The 18,927-nt window shown below is 41.5% G+C and overlaps 1 protein-coding gene across 1 annotated transcript in view; it reads right to left on the bottom strand.

Moving 5' to 3' along the window:
• Positions 1-15,879, bottom strand: part of lcmt1.L (leucine carboxyl methyltransferase 1 L homeolog) — a gene marked incomplete at its 5' end in the record, with an annotated part of 32,779 nt that extends 16,900 nt beyond the window's left edge. The window contains 5 exon segments of the mRNA NM_001095989.1: positions 1,679-1,740; positions 2,321-2,397; positions 10,504-10,625; positions 12,838-12,929; positions 15,763-15,879. Coding sequence (NP_001089458.1) covers positions 1,679-1,740; positions 2,321-2,397; positions 10,504-10,625; positions 12,838-12,929; positions 15,763-15,851 — 442 coding nt within the window.
• Between the last annotated feature and the right edge of the window lie 3,048 nt (positions 15,880-18,927).

Raw genomic sequence — 18,927 nt, 5'->3', positions numbered from 1 at the left:
TGGCGGATTTTCATGCAGATATCAGTTGGGCAGGCCAATCAGCAAGCTCGATACATGGGCCAATAAGATGCTGGCTCAGTCTGAAAGAGTTGAGATGCCAGCTTTCATTGGTCAGATATGGCCATTTTAATAAAAAGGAACTTTAGGCAGTCACCAATACAAGCAGGGGTGCTGCTTTTTGATAACAATGGGCAAAACCAAAACTACATTATCATGGTAGGCGAGTAAGGCACAGCCACCATGCAGCTGAAACCCATATTTGTTCCATGTAAGGCTTAACTTATATTGTAATATAATATAATATTTTGAGAAGAATCTTGGGACAACAAAATATTTTACACTCCTTAAGGGTTGGGGCAGACGGGCAGATTCGAGGAGATTTAGTCGCCTGGCAACTAATCGCCTCCTCTGCGCCTCTTCGATTTCCGAAGTTGCCTCACGAGGAAACTTCGGCGGACTTCGGAAATCGAAGGGCTGCGAATGCATTAGCTCAGGCGATTCTTCATTCAAGCAGGTGGAAGGCAGATGGAAGGCAGTTCGGGGAGATTGTCGCCCCGCAGAAGAGGCGATTTGTCACCAGTCGACTAAATCTCCCCAAATCTGCCCCAACCTTTAGCTGGCGGCAGCAGTGGAGGAAATCCTATCAAAGAGTCAATGTTGACAATAGATAGCAAGCTTCCTGTATGTATTCCAGAAGCCACAGCAAGGCTACAATAGATTGGTATGAAAACAGAAATAAGCCTCCAAGAATTTGTGAATGGCTAAGCTTTGGGAGAAACAGCTGGTGCGAATCCTAACCGTGTCCACTTTGTGCACCATGAGTTTACAGAGCACCTGCCTGGATGATGGGCATTTCCGATGAACTTTCACTCATGGGTATTGGGGGCATGGAGCAGTTGCAGGAAGGGCTCAGCCTGAATGTCAGTTAGGTTAGATATAGGGGGAATATCTATTTGTTCTTAGGCATACATCAGCAACTTGATTTGAAGTCAGTGAGTAAGATTTGTGCCCTGGGTACCCCTGGAACTATAGCAGGGTGACTGTTACCCTCATCGTTTCTATAGATCAGAAACCTTATGAGCTAAGGGGAGCCAGCAGGAAGGACAGCTAGGGTGCACAAGAAAATAATAAACAGACCAGATCATTATGGGAAGTTAGACCTGATGGAACTCTGGGAAAATCTCTGGCAAGCCCGGAGCTGTAGTGGGGATCACAGTGCATTGAAACTAGTTACCTCTTATCTATGTATTAACCGATTTTTATGTGTGGAGAGTGAGGGGGGTGTTAGGGTCCTCACCAAGTAATACTGCCTTTAAGCCAATGCTTTTTGGCTCAGCAATGCCATGAGGTATATAGGGCCCACTTGGGCACCGATTGATAAGCAGTTATTATATATTTATGAAAAATGATTTAATTCCAGAACTTTGGGGGGCCATAAAATTATTTTGCTGCGGGGGCCCAGTAATTTATATCCACGGTGAAACCTCGATTTTACACCCCCTGATTTTAAGTTTCCCCTCATTTTACTGTACATTGTTGTTTTGTGCTCCCACCTATATATGATGCATAATACATTTCCCTGATTTTACATTTTCCTGGATTTTACGCCATTTTTTCCTGGTCCCCTGAAAAACATAAAGCCTTAAACTACACCAAAAATAACATATGATGAACTCACCCAGCAATAAAGAATCCCCAGAATGGGTTTCCATTATCGGCTTGGATAGTGGAGGTTTAGACCTGTAGAACATAAAAAGGTTAAGTATGAGTATTCTACTGCCTTAGATATAATAAGAATACTAAATGAACCTTTGCGTGTTTTTCATTAGTTTTACATGAGGAGAAATGTGAAGCACCCTTAACCAAAGAACAAGATATGGGCAAAGGAAAGGCACAATGGCAACCCCTCTTTACATTTATAAATGTAATGTACATGCAATAATCTGCTGTATGTTATGATATTTTTTATTATTGCTGGAACAGTAAAGGGCCTTCCCCAAGCTGTTACCACTACATAAGTACATGCAGAACATATTTTCTCGGGCACCAGAGGGCCTGCTCCTAGGGCAGAAACCCTTTGGTGCCTAGATAAATAAAAACAAAAAATCCCTGCAGCTGTACAATTGTGGTTCAATCTGGCAGTGGAGTTAAGAGCGGTAGTGGACTCCTTTAGCACATGTGCAAAGACTGTCCTGTACACATGCTGATGGGAGAGGAAAGGGGACAGGCTGTAGGCTGATGGCTAGGGAAATTAATGCAGCCCTGAGTGCAAGCCCAATAAAGCTACTGAAATAGCCAAATACCAGTAAATGTGACTTACTTTATATTGTACAGCTTTCTGGCCACTATGGCAGGAAAGTCCACCTCAAAATATTTTTTCGGAAGGAGATTTTCATCCTGGAAAAAGAATGTTTCAGTTTGTTAAAAGAGTACATCTGAATTTGGCTCCCTACATTTTCTTAATCTTACAAATTAGCCTGATAAGGGTTCTTAATGAACAGTGATGTAAATACAATTCGGGCCATTTACTGATTGCAGGGGGGCAAGTGCTGGAGAATTAAGCAGTTTAAGAGCATGCCCCTTAGTGTTCAAGAGTTCAAGAGGGCGTGAAACCGTTAAGAGGTAAACGGGTGGGGTCTGTGCGGTCCGCCCGGAGGATTCAACCCGGCGGGTCAGCGTCGGCCGGACCGGGCCACTCGGCGGACCCCCCCGCCGGCCCCCTCCCCTCGAGGGCGGTCGCGCGGGGGGGGACGCGGACCGGGCGGCCCCGGCGCCCGCAGGGCGCATTTCCTCCGCGGCGGTGCACCGCGACCGGATCCGGGTCGGCTGGGAAGGCCCAGGGGTTCAGGGGAAGGTGGCCGTCCCCTGACTTAGAACTGGTGCGGACCAGGGGAATCCGACTGTTTAATTAAAACAAAGCATCGCGAAGGCCCGAGGCGGGTGTTGACGCGATGTGATTTCTGCCCAGTGCTCTGAATGTCAAAGTGAAGAAATTCAATGAAGCGCGGGTAAACGGCGGGAGTAACTATGACTCTCTTAAGGTAGCCAAATGCCTCGTCATTTAATTAGTGACGCGCATGAATGGATGAACGAGATTCCCACTGTCCCTACCTACTATCTAGCGATAGATAGTGTTCACTTTAGAAGCACTTGTGCCCAGGGAATGCAGCATCAGGGGGTGCAGATCATCCCTAGTGCTGGCGGGAGCCAGGCAGTAAGAACAGTGACTCATTGCAGAGTGCACCTTCTGCCCCTCTCTAACTCGTGTGTCTGAATTAAGGTTTTATTTAAGTTTCCGATAACCATCATGTTGGTATGGCCCCTTCAAAAAGGAAAGGACTCAGCCCTATCATTGCACTATAGTCTAAATCAGTGGTCCCCAACCAGTGGCTCGCGAGCAACATACTGCTCAAAAACCCCTTGGATGTTGCTCCAAGCGGCCTCACAGCAGATGTTTATTTTTTTAATTCCTGGCTTTGGGGTAAGTTTTGGCTGCATAAAAACCAGGTGTATTGCCAGAGCCTCCTGTAGTCTGTCAGTCCACATAGGGGATACCAAATTGCCAATCACAGCTCTTGGGCACCCCAGGGACTTTAGTCACAATTGTGTTGCTCGATTAAAATAGAATGAAATGTTGTTGGCGGCGCTGTGAGTTGATCCTCAACAACAACTAAAAGGCCACACTAATATAGAACACTATTGTCACCATCTTGAGCTACTATCCCTGCTGTCACTCATCCTTCCTACCCACTATTCTTCTGCTCTACTCGCCCATACTATGTGGAGAGCAGTCGCCCCTATTCAAATGGCCTAAATATACTATAATGAAAGTGGAAACAATGCGCCCCAAAGCTCACATACAGAGCCTCACTGTGTCTTAATCTTAATATGCCCGGTCTACATAGAACTGGTTCCTGTGTATCTGGGCTCTGGTTATTATTATATTACTGAGATACTAACAGTACATAAACATGTAGTGTAACTTGGTTAGAACCCAGCTGACATCAGGGGTGTAACTACAAAGGAAGCAGACCCTGCAGTTGCAGGGGGGCCCAGAAGTGTAGGCAGTCCAGTGAAGCCCTAATTAATGAGCAATTTCAATTTATCTCGGTAGAATAGGCCACCTTATCATTATTTTGGAGCCATAAATTGAATTTGCTGTGGGGCCTAGTGACATCTAGTTACACTGCTTCCGGACATCTTCATGTTCTATTTTGATGGAGGAGGAACGTCACAGATTTGTAAACCTGTACAGAGAGATAAATCAGGAATATAAAGCTTTAAAAGATCCAGGGTTGCACATCCCCAAATCATTTCCCAGCTATCTGCTTACGGGACTCATTTGTGACTGATCACCACCACTGGATATATGGATCCTAAAGAAACTAATAAAACCAATCATGTGTGAAGCCTCAGTGGCAGCATTGATTATTATTTATTGATTATACAGCAACAAAGCAGCCCGTCAAGAGGAGAAAGTCATCATCAGCACAATTCATGCATTTGAATGTGTATTAAATAGCCAAAGGATCCGGACACCTGACTGCCCAACATCTCATTCCCAAATCAAGGGGATTAATAATGAGTTGGACCGGTCTATAAAAGCCTCTACTGTTCTGAAAAGGCTTTTCGCTAGATGTTGGAACACTGTTTGTGGGGTCGGCTTCCATTCAGCCACAAGAGCATAAGAGATCCCAAAAGGTCTGGGATTGATTGGTGTCCCAATTCATCCTTTAGGAATTCAGTTGGGTTGTTGTCAGGGCTCTGTGTTTTAATCTGCCATTTCAGCAAATCCATTGTTGCTCTGTGAATGGGGGCAATTATTGTGCTGGAACAGGAAAGGGCCACAAAGTAGAAAACACAGAATTGTAAAAAATATCAATCATGTAGCAGTAACTCTGTCTGCAATGGTGGTTAAAGGAGAACTAAAGCCTAACTAAAGAAGTAGCTAGTAATGTTGTACATTATGTTTTGAGCTTCTGTACCAGCCCAAGGCAACCACAGCCCTTTATCAGTAACGATCTGTGTCTCCAAAGATGCCCCAGTAGCTCCCCATCTTCTTTTCTGCTGATTCACTGCACATGCTCTGTGCTGCTGTCACTTACTGAGCTTAGGGACCCGCTCACAATATACAGGCACATAGAATAGAAATGTCACAATATAAGGCTGATTAGTAATTAATACAGATAATTACTACATGGAAGCACAGAAACCAGTGCAATTAGCATCAGAATTTAATAATCAGCAAACCTGTAGCATCAGCTTATATTACAGGGGAAGCTCGTTTTCTGCTGGATAATTAGTGACGAGCCCTAAGCTTAGCTTCTCAACAGCTGCTCAGAGCCCACTGAGCATGTGAGTGTCTCAGACACTTTCCAAGATGGTGACCCCCTGTGACAAGTTTGAAGTCCTGGATCATTGCTGCTACTGAGAAGCTGAAACTTTACTCTGATGCAATAAGTTCAGTATATAAAATATGGCATTTTTAGCCATATTCATTATTAGGGTTTAGTTCGCCTTTAAGGTATCTAATAAAGATAATTAGATTGGGCATCTACATATATATGGCCATATACAGTAGTGTAATTCCAACTCCTCCATCCAATCTCTGTTGCTCTGAAACTGTTAACAGAACAAGACCACCTAAAATGTATTTTAACTCTAATTCTCAGCAACATTTTCCAATATACATAAATAACAATAATAACGGCTACTTAAAACGAGCTCTGTCTGTCCCTTTCTATCCTATTCTCTTTCATTCTGATAACATTTAGCAGGAACAGTCTCAAAAGCCTCAGAGGCAGCATCTAAAAAAACTTTTTTAGGACAAGTGATAGGAAAAATCTCAAATTCTAAACCTATAATTAGTGCTCAGTCCTTATCCCCCCCCCCCCCCCCCGAGACAAGGGACAGGGTCAGTTTTCCTTTCCTTCATATCAATACGGAAATTCTTATCTATAGGAAAATGTGTTCCGTGTGTTTGGGTAGCCTTTATCTCATCTGGTTTATGCAGGCAGCGCAGTTGGTTTCATGGGAATGGAAAACATATCTGTCATTCTTGATAGCCCAATGAGGAGTCCAGCATCTCCTTGAAGATGGAGTGGAAACAGGGCTGGTCCTATCAAATGTGGGGCCCAATTGGGACCATGTTGGCGGGGCCCCTAGACAAAGTGTTGCTGGCTACTGACACACCAAGTATTTAGGAAAAGAAGGGCATACAGGCACAAAATAGAAAGGAAAGGGGCAGACAAGGTAAGAGAGTGAGAGGGATGAAATAGGGGCACATAATAGGGGCACACAGGGTAAGAGAGAGAGGGAGGAAATAGGAGAGTGGACTGGGCCAATTAGTTTGGGGATGGGCCGATTCAGCTTGGGAGCAGGCTTGGTTGGATTGGGGGCAGGCAGGGCCTATCAAGGTTGGAGGAAAGCTGGGCCTATGAGAGTTGGGGGTGGGCTGGACCTATGGATTTGGGGATGGGCTGGACTCTCAAAGTTGGGGGCAGGCCAGGCAGCATCATGTGCTGAGGGAAATATTATCTGTGCTGCCCTGTGGTGCGGGGCCCCCCAGAGGTGCGGGGCCCTATTGGGCCCAATTGGTCCAATAGGCTTAAGGCCGGCCCTGAGTGGAAATATTCACGCTTTTGAGAAGATGACCTATGTATCTCCCATAGTGTAAATTCCACTTAATAACCACCAACCCTATCACTGAGCAAAGCTGCAGATAACTCTTTCCATGCTCTTTTACTAACGGAGGTGAATATTTCGCTGCGGTGTTGTGACCTGTAACAATCAGATGTCTGCACTAGGCCAGCTGTTTTGTTCCTATGGGTTGCAACAATAGATACATTTGTGGATCTGACACACACATAATTGAACAATAGGGTTACCATGCCAGCTTTCATTCTTTGGGTCATTGGCTGACTGTGTGCCATTTTTTGCAACATTATTTTACTATACAATAATGTATATAAATATTTATTATATATTTTATATATAATATATATTTATTATATAGTATGTTATTACATATATGCGTGCCTCCATGACATCTGAGCAGGTCCAAAACCTGGCAGGCTGTATGAGCTTGCTATCGCTAACTCTGCCATTGATAATCTACTTTCTGTCTCTCCTGCAGGCTCATTGGCACTTACAGGGTTAACTCAAATTTTCTCCCGAAAGCTGGCTCCTTTAAGGGAGAATGGACTCCTACAGCCTGCATGATTTTGGAACTGCAAAGGTGCCTCCAGACATTTACATAATCCTGCACATCCATAATGTAAAATACCCCGCACATGGGCAAAAATTTATAATAAAACATAGTCGGCTCTGAGTTACTTCAGAATAAGGGGATTACTGTTACATTAAGCACATATAGGGTAAAATCAGATGCTTTGCTATTGAGAGGCTGCTGGCAGAAAGAGGCTGCTTCATTTAAGAATTGAAGGTTACACATTGCTGCCATCTACTGCCCACGAGATATATTACATCTTTAGTGTGACTTGGAGCAGCCATCCTGCACTAGGCTGAATGCAGAGATCCACACAACAATGGTGCCCATAGAGCAGCTCTTAAGCACACGACTAATCTAAAGGCCCAAACAGCTCCCCACTGGCCCATTAAAGGAACAGTAACATGAAAAAATTAAAGTGTTTTAAAGTAATACAAATATAATGAAGTGTTGCCCTGTACTGGTAAAAGTAGTGTGTTTGCTTCACAAACACTACTATTGTTTATATAAATAAGCTGCTGAATAGCAATGGGGGCAGCCATTCAAAGGAGAAAAGGCTCAGGTTACACAGCAGATAAGCTTTGTAGAACATAATGGTGTTATCTGTTATCCACTGTGACATTTAGCCTTTTTTCAATTTCCGCCATTACTACACAGCAGCTTGTTTATATGAACTATAGTAGTGTTTCTGAAGCAAACACATCAGTTTTACCAGTGCTGGGAAACACTACATGATATTTTCATTACTTTAAAACACTTTTGGTTTTTTGGTGTTACTGTTCCTTTAAATAGTGACTGTCTTTATTGCATCTTACAGCAGAGCAGCCCCGTAGGTATTTGCCAAAACAGATTGCCAGTCAAAGCCAAGAGTCATAAACAAATACTGATTTCAACAGCAATTATGTTTATAGATTTAAAAACCACTGCATTTTTTTATCTTACCTTTTAAATACTCAACTTAGAAGCAGACATATGAAGGATCGAGTTGTGTTTTCCACAAAAATTTGAGTTTTCAAGGTTATTTTTTTGATCAAAACGCATATTTTCGGGTTAAAAAAAACCTTAAATTTTTTGAAAAAATCTTTTCAAGATTTATTATACCCCAACCCTGGAAATAGCTTCAATCCAAAAATACACCATCTAAATCCTGTCAAGGTCATGTAGGAGTTAATGGCAGAGGTCCCTTGAACCATTGAACCATTTGAAGATGTTAATAGCCTTCATGATGTTTTTTCTGAGGGTTTTGTCGAATAATTCGACTTTTTTCCCATGGAAAACTCCATTAATTTGAGTTTTTGGGTTTGATAACTCAAACTCGCAGAATCCAGTTTTCTCCATTCGAGTTTTTTCTTAAAGGAGTTATTCCCCTTTAAATGATCTTTCAGTATGATGTAGAGTGATATTCTGAGACAATTAGCAATTGGTTTTCCTTTTCATTATTTGTGTTTTTTTTTAGTTATTTACCTTTTCATACAGCATTTCATATCATTCATTTCATATCAGCCATCTGGTTGCTAGGGTCCAAATTACCATAGCAACCATGCATGGATTTGAATAAGAGACTGGAATATGAATTGGAGAGGCCTGAATAGAAAGATGAATAATAAAAAGTAACAATAACAATACATTTGTAGCCTTACATAGCATTTGTTTTTTAGATGGGGTCAGTGACCCCCATTTGAAAGCTGGAAAAAGTCATAAGAAGAAGGAAAATAATTAAGAAAACCAATTGAAAAGTTGCTTAGAACTGGTCATTCTGTAACATACTACAAGATAACCTAAAGGTGAACCACCCCTTTAAATAAGATGCCAATAAGATACCATGAGTTGTGAGTTCATTCAAAGTATAAAAAACTCTAACATTCGACCTTTGATAAATAACCCCTAAAAGTTAACATTGTTAGGACCTACTCACAAATTGTGCAGTGTGTTAATACATTTGTTTGCAGCTTAATTCTGCAGTGTACAGTAGAACCCCAATATTATCACCCCCCCCTGAATTTTATGGTTTCTTGGATTATTCACATTACATTTTACATATTACATTTTCCCAAATTTTACGTTAATTTCGCATGGTCCCTTGAGAAACGTAAAAGCTGGGTTCTACTGTAGTTGCCCCTCTACAACTCTGAGCACACTCCAGCAGCTTTTAGCCATAGTTGCAAGTTGCAAATACCGCCTATAGACAACTCTGGAATTATTGCTGGCACTCGGCGCTTCCAGGCTTAAGTCTGAAGCCATTTCTGTGCTGGCGTTATATTTCCTAAATATTTTATTTATCTTCATATACTGGTATGGACTCTAACTCTCAATCATTACCTTGTACATGATGATAACTAAGCTACATAAATCCTTCTTGATGGCAATACAGCCCCGATTGGGGGTTAATTAAAGGATAAGTAAACCTTAAAAATAAGTGAATGTAAAATTAATGAGGGTGCTATTCTAAGCACTTTTGCAATGTACATTCATTATTTGTTTTAATTCCAAGACATTAAGGGATACATGTACTGTTAACATGAATGGATTTTGTTACAACAGCACCACCTGCTTGTCATTTTCCGACCCGTCTGACCACCAAGTAGTCAAGGAAGTTGTCAGGAGAAAGAAAGAGACTGATCTCATGTTCTTCTGTTAGGAAAAAAATTAGAAATTAGAATTCTAATTAGAATTAGATGTTCTTCCTAAACAGAAGAACATCAGAGCAGCCTCTTCAGTGTCGGACTGGCCCACCGGAATACCAGGAAAAGTCCCAGTGGGCCCAGGTGTCAGTGGGCCCTCATGCTGCTTAACATTTTGGCCTATTTCATGGTCATTCTATTTCTATGAGGAAAATAGGCTAAATAGATAAAATTATGAATTATAGAATGTAAAGAAAAGAGACTATGAGAATAGAGGTTGAGTGAGAAAAGGAAGAGTAATAGCAAGAGTGGGCCCCTGGTCTAAAGTTTTTGGGTGGGCCCCTGGTCTAAGGTTTTCGGGTGGGCCCCTGGTCCGACACTGAGCCTCTTTCTTTCTCCTGACAACTTACTTGACTACTTGGTGGTCAAACTGGTCGGAAAACGACCAGCAGGTGGCGCTGTTGTAACAAAATTAATTCATATTAACAGTACATGTATCCCTTAATGTCTTGGAATTAAAACAAAATAAATAATGAATGTACATTGCAAAAGTGCTTAGAATAGCACTCTCGTTAATTTTACATTCACTTATTTTTAAGGTTTACTTAACCTTTAACACAGCAACAGAAATATGAAATAGACATAAGACAATACCTTTAATCTCCAGAAGGTTGTGTCCAGTCCAGCACCCAGATTAATGATCTGACAGTTGCACTCTGTCTTCCGCAGAAAGGCATTCAGCAACAAATTAACCCCTTGAACCCGTGCGTAGTACCCTAATTAATGAGAGAAGGCATAGTCTATATTCTGCAGGCTTAAAGGTGAGAAAATCAGGGTTACTTACACTTGCCTCCATATGTAATAAAGGCACACGGTTTGCACAGGTACAGTAACCCATGTCAACCAATAGCATGTTTGCTTTTTATTCAAGTGACCAGTACATGTTACATGCTGATTGGTTGCACCTTTTATTACATACCACTACGACTTCTTCCAGGCAGATAATTATTAAATATACTGAAAATGACTTTAATTTTAATGACAGTAACACCAAAAATGACAGTAACACCAAAAATGACAGTAACACCAAAAAATGTAAATGTTTTAAATTATAACATTATAATGTAGCGTTGCCCTGCACTGATAAAACTGATGTGTTCACTTCTGAAACACTAATACATTATAGATGCAGAAGATGCTTTGTAGCCATGGTTCCAAGGTTACCATCCGACCCTGTGTCCTCGGGAGCTGTTCCCGTCCATTGCTTCTTAAATAAAACCCTGAAACAGCTAGTTATCTTGGCCTAGAATGTAAACCTACTGATTACGACAAATATCACTCAGGTTTCTGTAGCCGTTTAGAACTAGACCATGACACAAGTATAAAAGGCAGAAGGAAAATGAGTGAGCAAAAGTGTATAAGTAGTGAATGGTATGAAGACCGGGAGTAGGTGAGCGATGTGTATTGGGGCATAAAACATGGAGTTGGCAATACTTTTCTCCCGCTGTGTGTTCTTTGCAAATTAATGATAAAGCTGTAACTGCAGTTATGTTCCTATATATTTTATTTGTAAACAGAGGTTACCATGAAAAATACTGGTTGTATTACTGTTTTATGCCTGGTAATGCAGAGAGAATTGCACTATACTGTAATCTACATAAGGAAATATACACAGGACCTTGAGTGGTCAAAATATAGGCAAAGTCTATAAAAAAAATTTGAGCAGCGTGTGTCCCTGGATTTCACTTTAAAAATCTGGTAACAATAATTTAAAGGGTATACAGATCAGGGTGCTTTTCTAAACAGTTTTGCAATGTATATTATTTATTTTGCTTCAAAGCTAATAAACTGTTTATAAACAGCCAGTATAATACATTTGTAGCAACAAGGCCCCCTGCTGGCCAGATTTCTGACTGTACAGTTGGGAAGAAAATGCTCAGAAGCAAAGCAGAGAACAGTTCTGATGTTGCTCTGCTCAGGAAACTGATCAGAAACCTTAGATGACCTTTTTCATATCTTTCCTGAGCAGGGCAACATCACATCAGCTCTCTCTCTTCCTTTGGAAAATGTTCTTCTCAGCTCTGAAACAAAGAAGATAATGGGAATTTACATTTCCTTTGACAGAATAAATAGGCTTACAGACACATACATTGATGTAAAAGTAAATGCATTACTGAAAGTAACTCTATACAAGTAACCTGGTTAGTTCCAGGGATGTACCGAATCCGCTATTTTGGATTCGGCCGAATCCCCAAATCCATCTTGGAAGATTCGGACGAATACCGAACCGAATTCTATTTTGCATATGCAAATTAGGGGAGGGAAAGGAAAAAGTGGAAAAAAATTGGTTTGCTTCCTTGTTTTGTAACAAAGTCATGTGAAATCCTGCACTCCCCACAATTTGCATATGCAAATTAGGATTCAGATTCAGTTCAGCCAGGCACAAGGATTCCGCTGAATCCTGCTGAAAATGGCCGAATCTTGGCCGAATCCCAAACCGAATCCTTGATTCGGTGCATCCCTAGTTAGTTCTACAATTTAAATCAGAGAAGCCATTTGTAAAGGAAGCCGATGGCTGATAACAGCTGCCAACTCGGACCCATTGGATGAGGGTTGGATGAGGGTCGGACCCAAGCCCAATTAGGCCCTGCACACGGGTGGCCAAAATGGAAACTTAACCAAATGAGTCGGACTGCCAGTGTATGGGCAGACCAATAGGTGGAGTGTGTGCTTCCCTGTACTGCAGGCTTTACCTGCCTATCTGGAAGCAAAAATGGAAGAAAAGAGAAAGAACGAATAAATGAGAAAGAGGCAAGAAGTAGGAGAAGATTAAATGAGAAATTAAGAAGAAAAATAAAGAAACTGGAAAATAAGGTATGAAAAGAATGAAAGATGAAAAATATGAAAAGAGAAGTAGAAGAAAATATATATATACAAAATCATATGTCATTTTTTCCCAGCCCTAATATCATATGGGGATGCACTTGCCTCTGTTGATCTCTGGTGCTTTGCGTTCTTTTGCCTGTCTGACAAAGTACTGAATGTATGGGTCTTTCCAGTAGCCGCAACTGACTGCAAACCTGCCAATAACAATAAGAGAAGCAAGCAAAGGTGAAACAAAACATTGCAACAATTTACAAAGAAAGGGTCCCTCGTAATTGGGGGGAAATAGAGCGGCATTAGGAAAGTGTAAGGAGAGAGAGTATTGCATAAAATCTATTTCCTGTGAAATAACTTGACTTTATTAGCCCTACAGTGAAGTGAGGGTGTATAAAGCTGGACCCAGGGGTGATCCTAGCCCCTTTGCTGCCTGAGGTGGTTTGCTCCTGCCCCCTCACTGGGGTCTAGGAAGGGTCTGGTGGGGGGGTAGGTCTACAATGCTATTGCGCTCTTAAAGGGGTGGTTCACCTTCAAACTAAAGTTTAGTATGATGTAGAGAGTGATATTCTGAGACAGTTTGCAATTGGTTTTATTTTTTCATTATTTGTGGCTTTTTGGGATATTTAGCTTTATTTTCAGCAGCTCTCCAGTTTGCAGTTTTGGCAATCTGGTTGCTAGAGTTCCAATTCCCCTAGCAACCATGCACTGATTTGAACAAGAGACTGGAATATAAATAGGAGAGGCCTGAATAGAAAGATGAGTAATAAAAAGTAGCAATAACAATACCTATGTAGCCTTACAGAGCATTTGTTTAGATGGGGTCAGTGACCCCCATTTAAAAGCTGGAAGGTTTTAGAAGAAGATAAATATTTTAAAAACTATAAAAAAGAAAAAAGGAAGGTCAATTGAAAAGTTGCTTAGAATTAGCCATCCTATAACCTATTAAAAATATGTAAAGGTGAACCACCCCACCACAAAACAACAAAATACCTGTTTCCATTCCCCAACTTGTATGTCAAATGAAGGGATGTTGTGGGGTTCATTGATTTTCCTACGGTGCATGGCCACGGTGCCAGACAGTAGCAAGGTATCAATGGGAATGGATTAAAGATGGTAGCACAGCGCTATTAAAGGGGTGGTTCAACTTTCAGTTAACTTTTAGTATGTTATAGAATTTCTAATTCTAAGCATCTTTTTTTATAATTTTTTAAATTATTTGCCTTCATCTTCTGACTTTTTCCAGCTTTCAAATGGGGGTCACAGACCCCATCTAAAAACAAATGCTCTATAAGACTACACATTTATTGTTATTTCTACTTTTTATTACTCATCTTTCTATTCAGGCCTCTCCTATTTATATTCCAGTCTTTTATTCAAATCAATGCATGGTTGCTAGGGGTAATTTGGACCCTAGCAAATGGATTGCTGAAATTGCAAACTGGAGAGCTGCTGAATAAAAAGCTACATAACTCAAAACCCACAAATAATAAAAAATAAAAACCAACTGCAAATTGTCTCATACTAAAAGTTAATTTAAAGGTGAACTACCCCTTTTGGTGGCAATATATGTTAAGATACTTCTACCAATTTTTACGAGATCCAACAAATCCGTTAACTTATCGTGAGGTATCCATTTTTGTTGAGGGACAAATCGTACATTTAAACTAGTGATCCCCAACCAGTAGCTCATGAGCAACATGTTGCTCTCCAACCCCTTGGATGTTGGTCTCAGTGGTCTCAAAGCAGGTGCTTATTTTTGAATTCCAGGCTTAGAGGCAAGTTTTAATTGCATAAAAACTAACTATACTGCCAAGTAGAGCCTCCCATAGGTTGCCAGTCCACATAGGGGCTACCAAATAGCCAATCACAGAGCTTATTTGGCACCCGCAAGCGACTTTTTCATGCTTGTGTTGCTCCCCAACTCTTTTTACATTTGAATATGGCTCCCGGGTAAAAAAAGTTGGGGACCCCTAATTTAAACGATTGTTTGAGAATAAGCTTGGTCCTGTGATAACGAAAAGATTTTTCAAAAACATCTTTGGCCACCTTAAAGGAGTGGTTCACCTTGAAGTTATATTATAGTATGTTATAAAGTGGCCAATTCTAAGCAAATTTTGAATTGGTCTTCATTATGTAATTTGTATAGTGACTCTTTCCAGCCTCTTGTTTAAATCAATGCATGGTTGATAGGGTAACTTGGACCCTAGCAACCAGACGGCTGAAATAACAAACTGGAGAACTGCTCAATAAAAAGCTAAATAACAGATAATTAAAATGGCATATTGTCTCTGAATATCACTCTAACATCATACTGAAAGTTATCTCAAAGATGAAGTGGGAGGTACAAACAAGCGGTTGCTCTAAGACGAGTGGAGGATTCGGCCATTAACATATAGAGAAACAAGAGACGAGATGTAGTTAGGTGCAGAGAAGTGAAGGGCTTTGAAGGTTATGAGGAGGCGTTTGTAAGTTATTCTTTGTTTTATAGGAAGCCATGATAAGGACTTTGGCAGGGGAGGGGCCAGTACTCTTTTGGATGAGAGGAGTAGAATTCCAGCAGTAGTATTTAATACAGACTGTAGAGGGGAGAGATGGGAGTTAGGGAGGCCAGTTAGTAGAAGATTACAGTAATCTAGTCGGGATAGGATGAGAGCACCCATGAGTGTTTTGGCTGTAGAAGGTGAAAGAAAGGGACGGATGCTAATCATAAATTCTAATTTCTAATTAAGCTGTACAAACCCATGAGAAACTGAAAGGTGTTTTATAATAAAGATTATATCAGAATCCATAGTTGCCAATGGCTGATCACATCCCTATTTCTCCTGCTAACAGCAGCTTGTCACAGTAAATCCTCACTAAATCACATTCACATCCCCCACTAACTCAGTGTTGCCTTTGTGTAGATATATTATATATTTGTATATACACAAACCCACAGCAACTACAACCTGTCACAGACAAAGCCGTTCTCAGCTGAAAGGTAACACTTTACGACTCCTAAGCAAGGAAGCTGCCACACTGCTGCTGCCGCACCTCTTACATATGGAGGCATCATCACAGGTGCTTCTTACTGCCTCGTCCGCTGTATCAGAGTCTGGCCCAGGCCCGGCGCCTCTGGACATCCTGACACCGCTGTCTATGTCACCGCTTTCTCCCAAGAAATGTCACGATAGCAGTCCCCACATGTTGACGTCCCTGAGCCAATAACATTTGCCTGTCACGCCTACTCGGTCTGTCATTGGTTAAAGCGTGACAAGTTCTTGCTGCTTAAGGTACTATTGGTTAAGGCGAAAGCGAGGCGTGAAACCAGAAATCAGGAAGGTTTAAGAACTTCCGGAATATAGCGTGCGCGGCACTTGCGCATTTTGTTCTTTTTTTTTTATTCAAGGCTGAGCTTTGTCTATTTAGTAACTACTGGTGTGAAAGCTTTTTTTTTTTTATTAGTATTGGTTATTCCTGGTCCGTGGATAGCGCGTCGTAAATATAATGAGGGGAGAGGAAGGCTGGAGCCCCCATTTGTTGAGTGGGAGTATTAACCTGTAGCGCCTCCATTTGTTCTACAGCTTTAATATCATAGGTGTTTTAGTTCAACAATAGTTTAGCTAAAGGGCGGACTTAAATTTTAATCCACAATAATACCTCCCAACTGTCCCTTTTTCGGAGGGACAGTCCCTCTTTTGACTGCTCAACCTGCAGTCCCTCATTTGTACTGGAAAGTCCCTCTTTTCTCTGCACTGAACAGCCAGAAAAAGAAACAAAGTTTCTCACTTAATTGGCTTTTAGCAGAGAGCCCAGAACAGGTACCAGGTGCAAATAATATACTTTGTAACAATTTTGAGACACAAAAACACAGTTTAGATAAGGAGAAATATTTTCAAACTATCATAACCTGCCAAATTTTGTAAAACAAACATGGTAATTAGGGGGTGTGGCCACAGAAAGGGGTGTGGTCAAAAAATTGCTGCGCTACGTGCGGGAAAAAATTTTTTGTCCCTCTTTTTACTTCCAAAATGTTGGGAGGTATGGATAAAAAAGAGGGGCAGAAAAGTATGTGCTGCGAATTTCTTGACCACAGCCGTTTTTGTGGCCACACCCCCTAATTACCATGTTTATTTTACAAAATTAGGAAGGTGATGAAAGTTTGAACATATTTCTGTGTTTTTTGTTTCAGGTATTACAGTTTTGCTAATGAAGGCGAATTGCTCTTTACACTGCAAGTCACAGTTTCCCCAAGAGATCTGTATTTGCTTATCTCGAAATTGTTACAAAAATATCTGCAGCTGTGGCTGTTCTGGGCTGTCTGCCAAAAGCCAATCAAGTTAGAAACTTTGTTTCTTTTTCTGGCTGTTCTGTGCAGAGAAAAGCGGGACTTTCCAGTACAAACGAGGGACTGCGGGTCGAGCTGTGAAAAGTAGGGATGCACCAAATGCAGGATTCGGTTCAGGATTCGGCCAGGATTCGGCCGTATCCTTCTGCCCGGCCGAACCAAATCCTAATTTGCATATTTAAATTAGGGGTGGGGAGGGAAATCGTGTGACTTTTTGTCACAAAACAAGGAAGTAAAGAATTTTTCCCCTTCCCACCCCTAATTTGCATATGTAAATTAGGATTCGGTTCGGTTTTCGGCCGAATCTTTCGCGAAGGATTCGGGGGTTCGGTCGAATCCAAAATAGTGGATTCGGTGCATCCCTAGTCAAAAGAGGGACTGTCCCTCTGAAAACGAGACAGTTGGGAGGTATGAATATATGAAGCAGACTACAAAATCTGGACTTATAATATGTCCCCCCCTCTTCACTGCCAGGGCCCTATTTCATGTTGGGGACTCAAGAAAAAATATTTTCTGCTCTACCCATGCCCAATCTCCATTGATTTGAATAAGATGTGCTTGCATGAAGTCACATGCAGAGGTCAGCCTGAAAATGCCTGCTTTCACATATTTGGCCTGATCTCCACTCCGCTGAATGTGATTTTATGCAAGCAAATCTTATTCAAATAAATGAAGATGAGGCACAGAGTGGATTCGCTTCTCTCAGCCTGAAAAAAATACAAAGGCTGCACACACTGCTCTGTATAACACTGATACAGATCATAGAGCTTCTGATGATACAAATGTTTGTTGTGATGACCTGTCACTGCATCAACTGCTATATGCACTCCCCGGCCCAAAAACAAGTTACAAATGAGTTTCCAACCTGTCATTTGTATATTGTCCTAATGCTCTACATGGCTGGGACATTTCTTATTTAAAATATTCCCTTTATCCTCTAGATGGCGCTTATCCCACATTCATTTTTTCCACCTACTGCACTATGCTACTGCAGTCTGTATGAATATTTTTATTTGCTTGAGAGCAAAGCACTGTACATCAGAACAATAAATTAGTAGAACAAACAAGGGGGACATTGCAATAATAAGTACAAAAATACAATATACATAGATATAAAGTATCGTTACAATACCGTTTAAGTACTCCGTGTCAAGCACAGAGGTCCCTGCCCCATAGAGCTTACAGTCTAAATGGAAGGGTAACTTATAGACACAAGAAGAGGGATATTAAGTGCTGTAGGTTACAGTGGGCGACACTGCCATATATGTGCCAGTTCCTAGTTCATGGGTTATGCAGGTGCTCCAAGAAGTAATCTTTGAGTGTAGATCTGAAGACATTAAGGAAGTTTTCTCTCAGCAGAAATTCAGGAATGAGATTCAAATATAAGGAACAGCAAGACAGAATGGTTTGATGCGGGAAACGGCAGCAGTAGTGGGAGGTGCAACCAGTGGTTGCTCTGAGAGGAGCAGAGGATTCGGCCAGGAACATATAGAGAGACAAGAGATGAGATGTAGTTACGTGCAGAGGAGCGCAGGGCTTTGAAGGTTATGAGGAAGATTTTGTAATTTATTCTTTGCTTAATGGGAAGCCATGATAAGGACTTCGCCAGGGGAGGGGCCTGTACCCTTTTGGATGAGAGCAGGGCCAGATTTACATAGCGAGCACCCCTAGGTCCACTGCCATTCGTCGCCCCCCTCCCCTTTATTCGGGCAATTTTTTGTCATCTGGACCTGAGCAATTGGGATTGACGTACGGGAAATTAAAAAAACTATCTCCTGCTCATCCCCAGTGTTTCTGAACCAATGTGGGTGTGATTGGGCAGCATGCCGCCCACTGAAATCCTGCCACCCTAGGCCTGGGCCTTGGTGGCC

The sequence above is a fragment of the Xenopus laevis genome, chromosome 9_10L (genome assembly GCF_017654675.1).
Source record: "Xenopus laevis strain J_2021 chromosome 9_10L, Xenopus_laevis_v10.1, whole genome shotgun sequence".
In the NCBI taxonomy this organism is placed as follows: domain Eukaryota; kingdom Metazoa; phylum Chordata; class Amphibia; order Anura; family Pipidae; genus Xenopus; species Xenopus laevis.
Note: the sequence above shows the minus strand (reverse complement) of the source record. Positions and strands in the feature narration are given on the sequence as shown.